The sequence below is a fragment of the Oncorhynchus gorbuscha genome, linkage group LG10 (assembly GCF_021184085.1).
Source record: "Oncorhynchus gorbuscha isolate QuinsamMale2020 ecotype Even-year linkage group LG10, OgorEven_v1.0, whole genome shotgun sequence".
NCBI lineage: Eukaryota > Metazoa > Chordata > Actinopteri > Salmoniformes > Salmonidae > Oncorhynchus > Oncorhynchus gorbuscha.
The window spans coordinates 35403180-35415576 of record NC_060182.1 but is presented as its reverse complement, the minus strand read 5'-3'; the positions used below and the strand labels follow the sequence as shown (position 1 = coordinate 35415576).

General features: G+C 44.1%; 1 protein-coding gene across 1 annotated transcript in view; it reads right to left on the bottom strand.

The window, feature by feature from the left end:
- LOC124045981 (integrin alpha-5-like) overlaps positions 1–12032 on the bottom strand; it is a 53710-nt gene extending 41678 nt beyond the window's left edge. Inside the window, exon 1 of the mRNA XM_046365854.1 lies at positions 11628–12032. Coding sequence (XP_046221810.1) covers positions 11628–11824 — 197 coding nt within the window. The 5' untranslated portion in view covers positions 11825–12032. The remainder of the gene's footprint in view (positions 1–11627) is intronic.
- Between the last annotated feature and the right edge of the window lie 365 nt (positions 12033–12397).

Below are 12397 nucleotides of genomic sequence, written 5' to 3'. Positions count from 1 at the left end.
CCCGCAAAACACCAGTCTCAACGTCAACAGCCTCTTCATATAGTGATGCGGGCTGGTGTGGATAAAATGACAGGGACGAATTATAGCCCCAATCTGCCCCTGGGTTCTAGAATGGCCAACAGAAACATGCTGGTAGAGGTTTGGTTTAGGGTCAGAGGGAGAGGGAGACTGCGTGGCAGCCTGACTACCTGTTTTGCGAGTGCAGCAAGGAGCCAAGGCAAGGTGCTAGCTAGCATTAAACGTATCTTATAAAAAACAATCAATCTTAACATAATCACTAGTTAACTACACATGGTTGATGATATTACTAGCTTGTCCTGCGTTGCATATAATCGATGCGGTGCCTGTTAATTTATCATTGAATCATAGCCTACTTCGCCAAACGGTTATTTAACAAGCGCGGAAAAAGCACTGTCGTACACCAATGTATACCTAACCATAAACATCAACACCTTTCTTAAAATCAATACACAAGTATATATACACAAGTATATATTTTTAAACCTGCATATTTAGTTAATATTGCCTGCTAACATGAATTTCTTTTAACTAGGGAAATTGTGTCACTTCTCTTGCATTCTGTGCAACGGAGTCAGGCTATATGCAGCAGTTTGGGCCGGCTGTCTCGTTGCAAACTGTGAAGACCAACTTCGCCAAACGGGGAATGACTTAACAAAAGTGCATTTGCGGGAAAAAAGCACAATCGTTGCACGAATGTACCTAACCATAAACATCAACATCTTTCTTAAAATCAATACACAGAGGTATATTTTTTTAAACCTGTATATTTAGTTAAAAGAAATCCAGGTTAGCAGGCAATATTAAACTAGGGAAATTGTGTTACTTCTTTTTGTCACGCCCAGACCTTAGTTATCTTTGTTTTCTTTATTATTTTGGTTAGGTCAGGGTGTGACGAGGGTGGTATGTGTGTTTTTGGCTTGTCTAGGTTTTTTGTGTATATCTATGGGGTTTTGGTATTGTCTAGGTAAATGTAGAGCTATGGTGGCCTGAATTGGTTCCCAATCAGAGACAACTGTTTATCGTTGTGAAAATATGTCCAGATTAGGCTGGTGTAACCGATGTGAAATGGCTAGCTAGTTAGTGGGGTGTGCGCTAATAGCGTTTCAAACGTCACTTGCTCTGAGACTTGGAGTAGTTGTTCCCCTTGCTCTGCAAGGGCCGCGGCTTTTGTGGAGCGATGGTTAACGATGCTTCGAGGGTGGCTGTTGTCTATGTGTTCCTGGTTCGAGCCCAGGTAGGCGCGAGGAGAGGGACGGAAGCTATACTGTTACACTGGCAATACTAAAGTGCCTATAAGAACATCCAATAGTCAAAGGTATATGAAATACAAATGGTAGTTAGAGAAATAGTCCTATAATAACTACAACCTAAAACTTCTTACCAAATATATTCTTTTTTGGCAGCATGTTTTCATGTTGCAATAAATCAAATAAAACTACAGCATAGCCAACGGTTTAATAAGGAGACCTTGAGCAATCTACTGCTGGGAATATTGTTGGGAATGAGTGTAGGTGGAAGCAAGAAAAACGGTTGTGGCTTCTCTTCATCTCCCAAAGCGATATCCACCTACGCCATCAGAAACACACAAACGACCCCAACCGACCTCAGTCTGATGGTTCCAGCATTAAATTCATTGGTTTAGGCTGCTAGTGTTGAGACCAGAAACAGACTCCTCAGTATAAATAATTGCTTCTGCAATCAGCAGAAATGTTAAACAATACATAAGCGAGGCAATAATTCCACTGGTTGCTGCCACTATTTATACAGGGTTGACAAATTAAGGGGTAATATATAATGATGGAAACGGCTAATCTTCCACTGATCTTCCCAGGATTAACACAATGGAGTTTCTGATGAGGTTAGAGAGAGGCAGTCAGAAGCCAAATTCCTCTCGCCCCCTTGCCACCCACAAACACAGCTTTTTACCCATTCCACAGTGAATGGTCTTCCTCCCAGCTGCAAAGCTTATGTCACTTGAACACTATTATAATTGCTTTAAGCCAGCCGGGAAAAAACACATTCATATTTTCTTGGCATCCCAGCGGCGGGCCGGATAGCTGCAGTCACCATCTGCAGTCGTTAACCCTGGGTGCAATGGGAATGGTATGGCACAGACAGATGCACAGGGGGCTGGTAGGCCTACATATGATGTAAAGATTGGAAAAAAGGGCAGGAGGACTGGAGCCATTAAATTAAGAAGGCAGGAATCCCCTGGAATACAGTCATGAAAACTGCCCTGGGCTCCCGAGTGGCACAGCGGTCTAAGGCACTGCATCTCAGTGCTTGAGGCGTCACTACAGACACCCTGGTTAGAGTCCAGGCTGTATCACAACCACCCGTGATTGGGGAGTCCCATAATAGTGCGGCGCACAATAGGTCCAGCGTCGTCCAGGTTTGGCCGGTGTAGGCCGTCATTGTAAATAAGAATTTGTTCTTAACTGACTTGCCTTGTTAAATAATGGTTTTAAAAAACTGGAAAGAAGGAAATAAAGAAAACTGCAAACAGAAGAGTTAGCTAAAGATGCACTGTTAGCATGTGGAAACAGTGCCAGGGAAACTATACCCAAGCATGGATTGCTGTCATACCTTGTCCATAGACTGCTTGCAGGGTAAGGAAACCAATATGTCATTTTGTAATTTGGGTAAACTATCTAAGTAACCCATTCTCTACCTGTAATTGAAATGCACTGTATACAAAATTGGGTACTGGACACAACTTTTTTTGTGCAGTTTCTATGCTAAATTTCCTAAAGGTATTTTGTGTCTATTTCACAATAATCTGTGATAGTGGGTTGGTTGAGGCCCTCTGCTCCACAAACAGTTACAAATAATAAGTAGAACAGCCTTCAAAAGCATTGGTCCAAACCTCAGCTTGGCATGGGACTATCTGAACAAAATCACAAACATGCAGTCACTCAACTAAATCTTCAAAAGAATCTCCTCACAACAAGGGGAAACCGAACTAACTCAAGTACAGTGACTCAAACTGAATCTGTGGGTGGGTGAATCTCTCTCTCTCAGCAGATATTGAGATCTGGCCTGTGCCCAAACACAACGAGTAAACCGTTACAGCAGTTTTCCTCTTCCACTTTGAGGACCCGGCTGTCGCACAGCGCTGGCGGACTGACACAAATACACTTAAGATAATGCATTACTCTACAAGAGGAGGGTCTTCAGTCAGCAATGCCAACAAACTGTCAAATGGGATTGTCACAAGAACACCAAATATGACATTGTCACATTATCACTAGACCAAATTACTGGAGCTATTTATGACTCACTGTCACTGTGGAGGGGAATACCAGTTAAATGTGTTGTACTATAATAACGACTTATTTTGGACCATGTAGAGCCATGACACACGGCCTTCAGTCACGTTCTTCGGTTCGGTCCAAGCCAAGGCCAGACCAGGAGACGGACTGTCTCCCAACTGCTGGTCACCCATTCCGTTACACACACACACACACACACACACACACACACACACACACACACACACACACACACACACACACACACACACACACACACACACACACACACACACACACACACACACACACACACACACACACACACACACACACACACACACACACACACACACACACACACACCTGCTGTCCAGGACCTTCTTACTCCTCTGGGCCAGACACAGAGGGAGATGATGAGAGTAGCAGTGTCTGCTGGGATGGCTAATGCTGAAAGAGAGAACACTGTACAGAACACTCATTCATAGGCTGCATCCCTAATGGTACTAATATAGCCATACAGTCAGCTGCTACAGTCGGAACCTAATAACTGTAAATGAGGTAGGAACCTGTTCTGAAAATTCTTATTTTGAAGGTATAGAAGAGTTCCAATCTCATTATGGTTTCCTTTCTATAAATTTACCCCAAATTTCCAAAACCAAACTGCCCAGCGACCAGGTTAAAACCTTGTTTGTCACACACTCCCATTTTGAGTACTGTACTTCAACCAGCAGCAGTTACAACAAAAACTACCCACCCACCAATGTTGATCTGATAAACATTCCCCCCTCTCCAGAACCGGATCTTAATGTCACTGCAAAAACATTTCCTCCCAAAGGACGTTAGTTCAGTACAGCAGGAGACCTGCAAGTCAACAGCAGATTCAGATTCCATGTTTAACAGTCACGTGTACAGGGTTGCAGGTGTGACTGCAGGGTACAGTGTTTAACAGTCACATGTACAGGGTTGCAGGTGTGACTGCAGGGTACAGTGTTTAACAGTCACTTGTACAGGGTTGCAGGTGTGACTGCAGGGTACAGTGTTTAACAGTCACATGTACAGGGTTGCAGGTGTGACTGCAGGGTACAGTGTTTAACAGTCACGTGTACAGGGTTGCAGGTGTGACTGCAGGGTACAGTGTTTAACAGTCACGTGTACAGGGTTGCAGGTGTGACTGCAGGGTACAGTGTTTAACAGTCACGTGTACAGGGTTGCAGGTGTGACTGCAGGGTACAGTGTTTAACAGTCACGTGTACAGGGTTGCAGGTGTGACTGCAGGGTACAGTGTTTAACAGTCACGTGTACAGGGTTGCAGGTGTGACTGCAGGGTACAGTGTTTAACAGTCACATGTACAGGGTTGCAGGTGTGACTGCAGGGTACAGTGTTTAATAGTCACGTGTACAGGGTTGCAGGTGTGACTGCAGGGTACAGTGTTTAACAGTCACGTGTACAGGGTTGCAGGTGTGACTGCAGGGTACAGTGTTTAACAGTCACATGTACAGGGTTGCAGGTGTGACTGCAGGGTACAGTGTTTAACAGTCACATGTACAGGGTTGCAGGTGTGACTGCAGGGTACAGTGTTTAACAGTCACATGTACAGGGTTGCAGGTGTGACTGCAGGGTACAGTGTTTAACAGTCACGTGTACAGGGTTGCAGGTGTGACTGCAGGGTACAGTGTTTAACAGTCACGTGTACAGGGTTGCAGGTGTGACTGCAGGGTACAGTGTTTAACAGTCACGTGTACAGGGTTGCAGGTGTGACTGCAGGGTACAGTGTTTAACAGTCACATGTACAGGGTTGCAGGTGTGACTGCAGGGTACAGTGTTTAACAGTCACATGTACAGGGTTGCAGGTGTGATTGCAGGGTACAGTGAAAAGCTTAGGCTTCGAGCTCCAACCTGCAGGTCTAAGTGAAATAAAATAATGAAAATGGTAATAAAAACAACAATAGAAATAGCTCTATATACATAATAACAACAGTAGCAGAGATGAATAAATACATGTCAATTGGGGTGGAGGCAGAGTAAAGACCGTTTAGGGGGTGGGGGACGACCATAAGGGGAGAAGCATGACCATTGAGGTGGTGTGGGGACCAAATGAAATAAAAACAATACAAATGTTTATTTAAAAAAAAGTAATAATATACATATTAACAACTGCACCAGTGATGAATGCCGTGGGGAGGGGGGGGGTGAGAATGTTAATAGGGGGAGCAGCAGGTAAGGTAAGTGATCATTGAGGGTGGGGAATGTCCAGGGGAGCAGCAGGGGGCCAGTGTGGAGTAGGTCGCTGAGTAGTGGTGGCTATTCAGCAGCCTGATGTCCCAGGTGCAGAGAGCTAACTACACTACATTGCTGTTTAGTATTCGTGACACAGAGAAAGCAGCACTGGTGAATACATTCTACCTTTATATTTTGGTAATTTAGCAGATGCTCTTATCCAGAGTGACTTAGTCAGTGCAGTCTGCCAGTCCTCTGTACTCTAACATACAGTGACACTGATGTTTGAAATATGGGTGGATTTTCCCATTCGTCTTAATTAATGTATTCCGTGGCTCTGATACAGGGTAGTTAACGATGAACAGGGATTCAGATACCCCCAGTTCCATTGTAAAACAAATACATCTGTGGTTTGGATTGCTTTAGACTTGATTGATTTGTGATTATGGGCTGATTTGTGATTATGGGCTCAATGTTCATGGGGCGGCAGGTGGCCTAGTGGTTAGAGCGTTGGACTAGTAACTGAAAGGTTGCAAGATCGAATCCTCGAGCTGACAAGGTAAAAATCTGTCGTTCTGCCCCTGAACAAGGCAGTTTAGCCACTGTTCCTAGGCCGCCATTGAAAATAAGAATTTGTTCTTAACTGACTTGCCTAGTTATATAAAGGTATAAAAAAAAATCTCAATGAATAAAACCTCATATTATGTAGGTGTTCCATGCTAGTGAGGATCTTAGACGTAGCTCTTTCTAAGCACTGTGGCTCATTCAGCAAAACCACCAGCAATGTAATTGCACTGCAGCAAGGGTTTCACAAGTGGCAAGTTGGTCATTTCAAACATGGAGCTGAGGTTAGAGAGACTATATTTTCCTGATGCCAAATTGCAACCCACCCCCAGCCCCGGGGAAAAAAAATATATCCCCAAACCCCTAGTCACAGACCCCAAAAACACAATGAGGGATGTTTTTAACACCAGGTCATTCACACCTCTCCACAGTGGCCACCAAGGGGGGGGGTCCAGTTCTTTATACCTCTAAAGGGAAAGACACTGGGGCTGAGAGAAGGAGAGTCACACAGCCATCCCTCTGATCCCCTCTCATTCACCACAGCTGTCTGGACACAAACTGTCTCTGTTGTCTCCCTTGTGCAAACAAACATTAACCGTGAGAGTAGCAGCAATGTGGTCAATTCCATTTTGCGCACACACACACACACACAAGCATTGTATCATGTTAATATTGTAAATATTATATTAAAGTTGTAATAGAGTAATAATCTCATTTTGTTTATGATGTAGACTGTTGTTGTGATGTAATTGTTTTATTCCTGTGTGGACCCCAGGAAGAGTAATGGGAATCCTAATAAATACTAAAATTGTCATTCAAGATTTGAATCTGAACTGGAATGATGGCAATAACTCTATTTTGATTATAATGTTTGGTCTGGCTAGATCCATTTCCCCCAAAAGGAGAGTGCCATTACAAGTCTGTACAATGAATGGAGTCCCTTTTTGACCCTAATAGGGCAAAAGAAACCAGGACTGCTGTCAGTTAAAGATTCCTGGGGTGTTTCAGGGCCCCGGTCAGCAGGCTAAGCATGTCCCCATTAACCTTTAAAACAACACACTGGGCCAGCAGGTAGCCTTGAGGTTAGAGCGTTGAGCCAGAAAACCGAAAGTTTGCTGGTTTGAATACCAGGGCTGACAAGGTGAAAAATATATAAATGTCATTGTGCCCTTGAGCAAGGCATTCCCTGGCGGAGTTGGGATATGCAAAAATACGCATTATTATTACACACTTGTGTGTAACAGGACAAATATAAGCACCCCCAAATGATGATTATTATAATACAGAATGACCAGACCAACCTCACAGGCCCGAAGCGAGAACTGAGGAAGAGTCAAATAGGCCTTTTAAAAAGGGAATAAATAAATAAAGAACATGGGAGTCACATGGAAAGTTTCTCAGATGGAAAACAGCAAACATTCACACAAAGAGCCCCATTGTCCAACACAGAGGGCCATGAAAAGCAGCTAATCGCAGAGCAGAGAACCTGAGTGAAGAATACCTTGGCAACCCAAATATACAGGCCCAATTTAAACAACATCCACCCCTCACACGAACTGTGATTTATAAACAGCAACTCACAAAAGAAAATAGCAAAAATGAAAACAATACCAGAAATCTGCTTGATCATATGGTGAGGGAGACAGTGTCTCTGTTTTAGCAGCTAACACAGCCCCTGGTCCAGTATTAATATTGGTTTAGCACAAACCTTATTTAAGTGGATAAACTCCAGGAAAGTGACCAACATGAACGATGACCTGACCTCGATCTGGGTACGACACAGTTAAACCATCCATGATCTAATGGAGAACACCACCAAGCCCATCTCAACCATGTGGTATCCATGACTAAATATCTCCTTATGACTGCCTTCCAATGCAATCTGTACATACACTACACCAGACCCACAAGAAAGACAGAGACAGACAGACCCCATTCTGCTCAGCCCACAACATTTGTGATTCCCAGAGGATTTATATCTTTGGATCACCATTAGCTTTTTGCAGATGCTACTCTTCCTAGGGTTCACATTATCTCACTTCATCCAAGTTAAAATTGTCTCTTGACATATCGCCCTTTTCTCGACGGACAGGACTACCTGCTGTTATTGGAGTAAATAACATAAATATACGGCCCAGAAGTAGACATAGATCAGTCCAGACAGAGACACTCCCGGACAGCCAGGCCTGTCATCTATAGTCTGACCTCTGACCTCAGCCATGTTAACAGTCCACACCCTGAATCCCTGTCTGGCTCCAGAAACAGGGAAGGAGGAATGTGCTTCTGCTGCTGCTGGATGGACGGAGAGGAATTAAGCAGTTCTCCTTCTCAGCCCGGTGGATCTGCTGTGGCCTCGCTGAGATTCATAGAGCCAAGTCAGGTTGAGGAGGAGACCTGTCCTGACAAGGCCCCATACTGTGCTGCTACTTCTCTCTGTAGACTCTACATACAGGGGACCATAAATAAAGTCTCGCCGGTGTCTAACTGACAGGGGCCCTCACACACAGTTCATGAACCCTATTCTCAGGCAGTCTACCACGGTGGTCTCAGTGCAGGGCTAGTGTCCTCTCTGTCCGCTAGCTTATTTCATTCTATTAGACCAGGCCAGGGGACATGACAGGAATCAGACACACATACACTCATGGAGCCACGCTATCAGTGACAGAGAAAGTCTGTCTGTGTGTAGTAGGGTGGGAGATGAATGTATGAGTACGCTCCGTCTCGCCCTTTCTCACTTTTGTGTGTTTCCGTAGGGCTATGCTACTGTTGAGGCTCCTAAATTAAACAGAGAGAGAGAGAGAGACGATAGAGAAAGGAGTCTTCAAACAGCTGGCCGTGAGAGGAGTCTTTGGCACGTGCTTTATGTTTTCCAGAGAAGAGTTTATCCTACAGGTACAGGTCAGAGGTGCTGTGTGTGCATCTTGCATCAGGCACAGAGAACATCCTCCCCCATCCCAGACAGAGACTGACCTCACCCATGGATTCCAGCTACTCCTGTACTGGCCACAACATGGGCGACAGTCTGATAACTAATAAAACTTCACGGAGAAGAAGACGAGTGACAACTGGAAACGTATGTTTCTGTTTCCTGCTGGATTATGTTTCTGACGTGTGAAATGTGAGGGAAAAATTCAATGATTTAGTCAAAGATAGATTTTTGAGACCAGGTTTAAACTTTGCTCTCATCCCGTGTCGGGTTTGGCATCTGAACAGTAGCATTAGTGAGAGTACAAGACAGTGGGTAGATATGGTAAATTTAGTATCCCCCCATGCAGACATTTTCTTCACCAACCCATTGTCTTAGCTCTCCTCCCCCAAGCCATGACGTCTCCGCTGTTAAAAGTTCAGATGAAGTCATCGACCAGAGAAATGACTGCTGCTCTAGCTGCTGCCGTGACTTCATTCACAGGACGGGGGTGGGGGGACGGGGGATGGACGGGGGATGGGGGTAAATGAAAGAAAAGACCCTGCAGAATTACATCAGACCAGAGGAAGGGGGCAAAGAGGGAGGTATAGGGGATTTAATACACTCTTGACACAGACTGCCAGCCTCACGTCCTAAATCATAGTGTTCCGAGACGTAGAGCCCCTGCCTGGTATGAAAATATAGACCAATGGCAGCAGCCCCTTAAAGGGGTGAGTGAGGAGGAGAATCCCACCCTGTCTGTGTCTGAACTGTAGTCGAAGGAACTAGTGAAGTGGGGAGGAGAAACTGGAGCCACTGGCGGCCCACTCGGCACAAAGCCCCTCTCCTAAACCCCTGGCTGGCTGGCGAGACAGTAAAAAAACACAGCCAGCCAGGATGTCTGATTGCGTCTGGCCGCAGTGGCCCGGCTAGCCGATAGCTTCACTTTGGATAATGATTATTACAATTACAGGGCAGACAGCTAGGTCCAGGCTGAGTCGCTGACACTGCATACTGATGAGTGGTGGTCGACTCAGTCAAAGCAATCTTATTCTGACACACATAGCCCCAGGATGGCAGCGACACAGCCGTGAATCTGCCAGCATGTCATTTACTTCCCTCATGCTGCATTCCTACTGATATAAGAGCAGTTGTTGCTATGGTTATTGATACAAAGACCAGATGTTGTCATTTGCTGGATGTCATTGTGGCCGTCCGGGCACCTTCCATCATCAACTATGTCTGTCTTCAGACTATCTATCAGTCCATTTACCTGACCACATATCAACTGTGCTGCTCCAGTAGTCTGTTTACCCCGTAATAAGTCTGGACTAAGCTCTAAGCCCTTCTTAATGAGTGAACTCAGCAGCAATATAGACAGGACTGATGTGATGGAGCCACTGCATGCCAGGACGCTGAGATAATAGTCACAGCATGTTTGTGACACAGACACAGAGATCACATTCCCATAATGCCAAGCGGCATAACACTAAATTGCACAGGAGCATTTCAGAGTAAGACCAATAAGTCTGGTATGGAGGAAGAGGTGGATGGTGATCACATCAAAAGAACAGAGTTGGGGCAAAGCTGCTTCTAATTGGCTATTTGTTTGACATTTAGAGCCAATGAGAGATTAGAGGTCAGAATGAAATCCAATTTTAGGACAATGAGATTACAGTTTAAAGACTATTATATGAAAAGGTTTTCCCAAATATGGCACATATGTCATCTTTATTGAGTTTAATCTCATCTTGATGTTCACTTTAGATACTATATGTTTATATTCTATAGCATTCTAATAGAGTACCCATAGAATTATCACAGATTACTAATGTTACCTAAATTATAGAGACCAGCTTTCCAACTAAAGGCTTCAGGCTCTCTGGCTTGCAGAACACAGTTTTTTTTAGGTGTAATTTGTGTAAATTAGGTTATAAAGAAAATCTGCCTGTTAAACCCAAATTGTTCAGTTTTACCTTAGACAAAGCACACACACTGGATACCTCACCGACGCCGACTGGTTTAAAGGGGTTGACACAGGTAGACCCATGCAACAGAGTGATCTTGAAATCTCAACGGCTGAGACGAACTAAAATGGAAGATTTCTATTAAAACTGATGGGTGTGCGCGCTGAAGTCTTAATGAGGTATGATAACAAGTGTACATCTTAGCAAAATTGTTGTTTTTTGAGGCCATTTAGTTACAATTGAAGCTGTAGTTAATTGCCACTGACATATAAAGGAAATAATGTGGCCAAGACACTGACTAAAACACTTTTTCTAATAGGAAAGTTTGCGTTTTATACAGAGGCACGGGCTATTCCGAATTCTAGTATAGGGTGGTCACTCACTGGTCAAGTCATTAGATAAGGACCTTTCTTCAGTGCGCGTGAAGAAAGGATGGATTTCTAACCAAAATCAAAGAGAACATCTAATTCAATGTGCAATTACCATATATATTAATTGGATTTATGAAATGTAGGCTATTGTAAAATATTTTGTTGATAGGCTATTTGCATGAACCCGAGAATAAACACTCTAAACTCCTTGGATCATATTTGCCACTTGGAGCCTATAATGAAATGTACCAGCAAATGCCTAATTTGTCCCACTATGTTTGCAGTAACTTGCTAAATGACTTCCAAGTTAGAAAGAAAAGAACGTACCTTGAAGAATTGGTCAAGTAAAATTCCACGGAATATCCAAAGTAGCTCCCATTAGGTCCGCTGTAGACCGTGGGGTTTTCCACGTCCAAGTTGAACGCAGCACACAACTGTAGGATAATTATCAGACAAACCCCAATGCAGCAGAATGGGTAGTTCACTTCTCCCGGCTTCTCCGAACGGTATCTTCTGGAACCCATTCTATTTCTAAATGAATCCACTAAAATGTGTTTTGTTTTAATCAACACCTGAGTTTCTCTAATGTTTTCAGATCCGTAGAGCTTGTGGAGTGGTTGTTGTACCTATTTATCTAAACTGCATGCCTTGAAACTAAAACCTGCTGTATATATCTCCTAAATGCTCAGTCAGCTTCTTCCCTCGGCGTCCTCGCCGCTCGCTGTCCCTCACTACGCTCGCTCTGCAACTAATTGAGGGAACATTGAAAGGAGGTAGTTCCTCGACTCGTGACAACTTTAGGAGAGGTGGAGCTCTTGATTCACAAAAAGACAGACAGAAGAGAAAACTAGTGTATAACTTCAGTGGGCTACACTCAGAACCGATTCATCTGCATGTTACAGCATCCGAGAAGATTCCGGAGAAATCTTCCCGACCTGGGTGTTCTGATTGTTTCATTCTCACCATGGCGCGCTGCCATCATTTGCATTCAATCGTTCCGAATGGGGGGTTTAGTCTGATAAAGACATGGTTGCGTGCCTGTCTGACATAAATCGTTTCTACCTGGTTCGTACTGAGAAACAGAGAGAGAGAGAGAG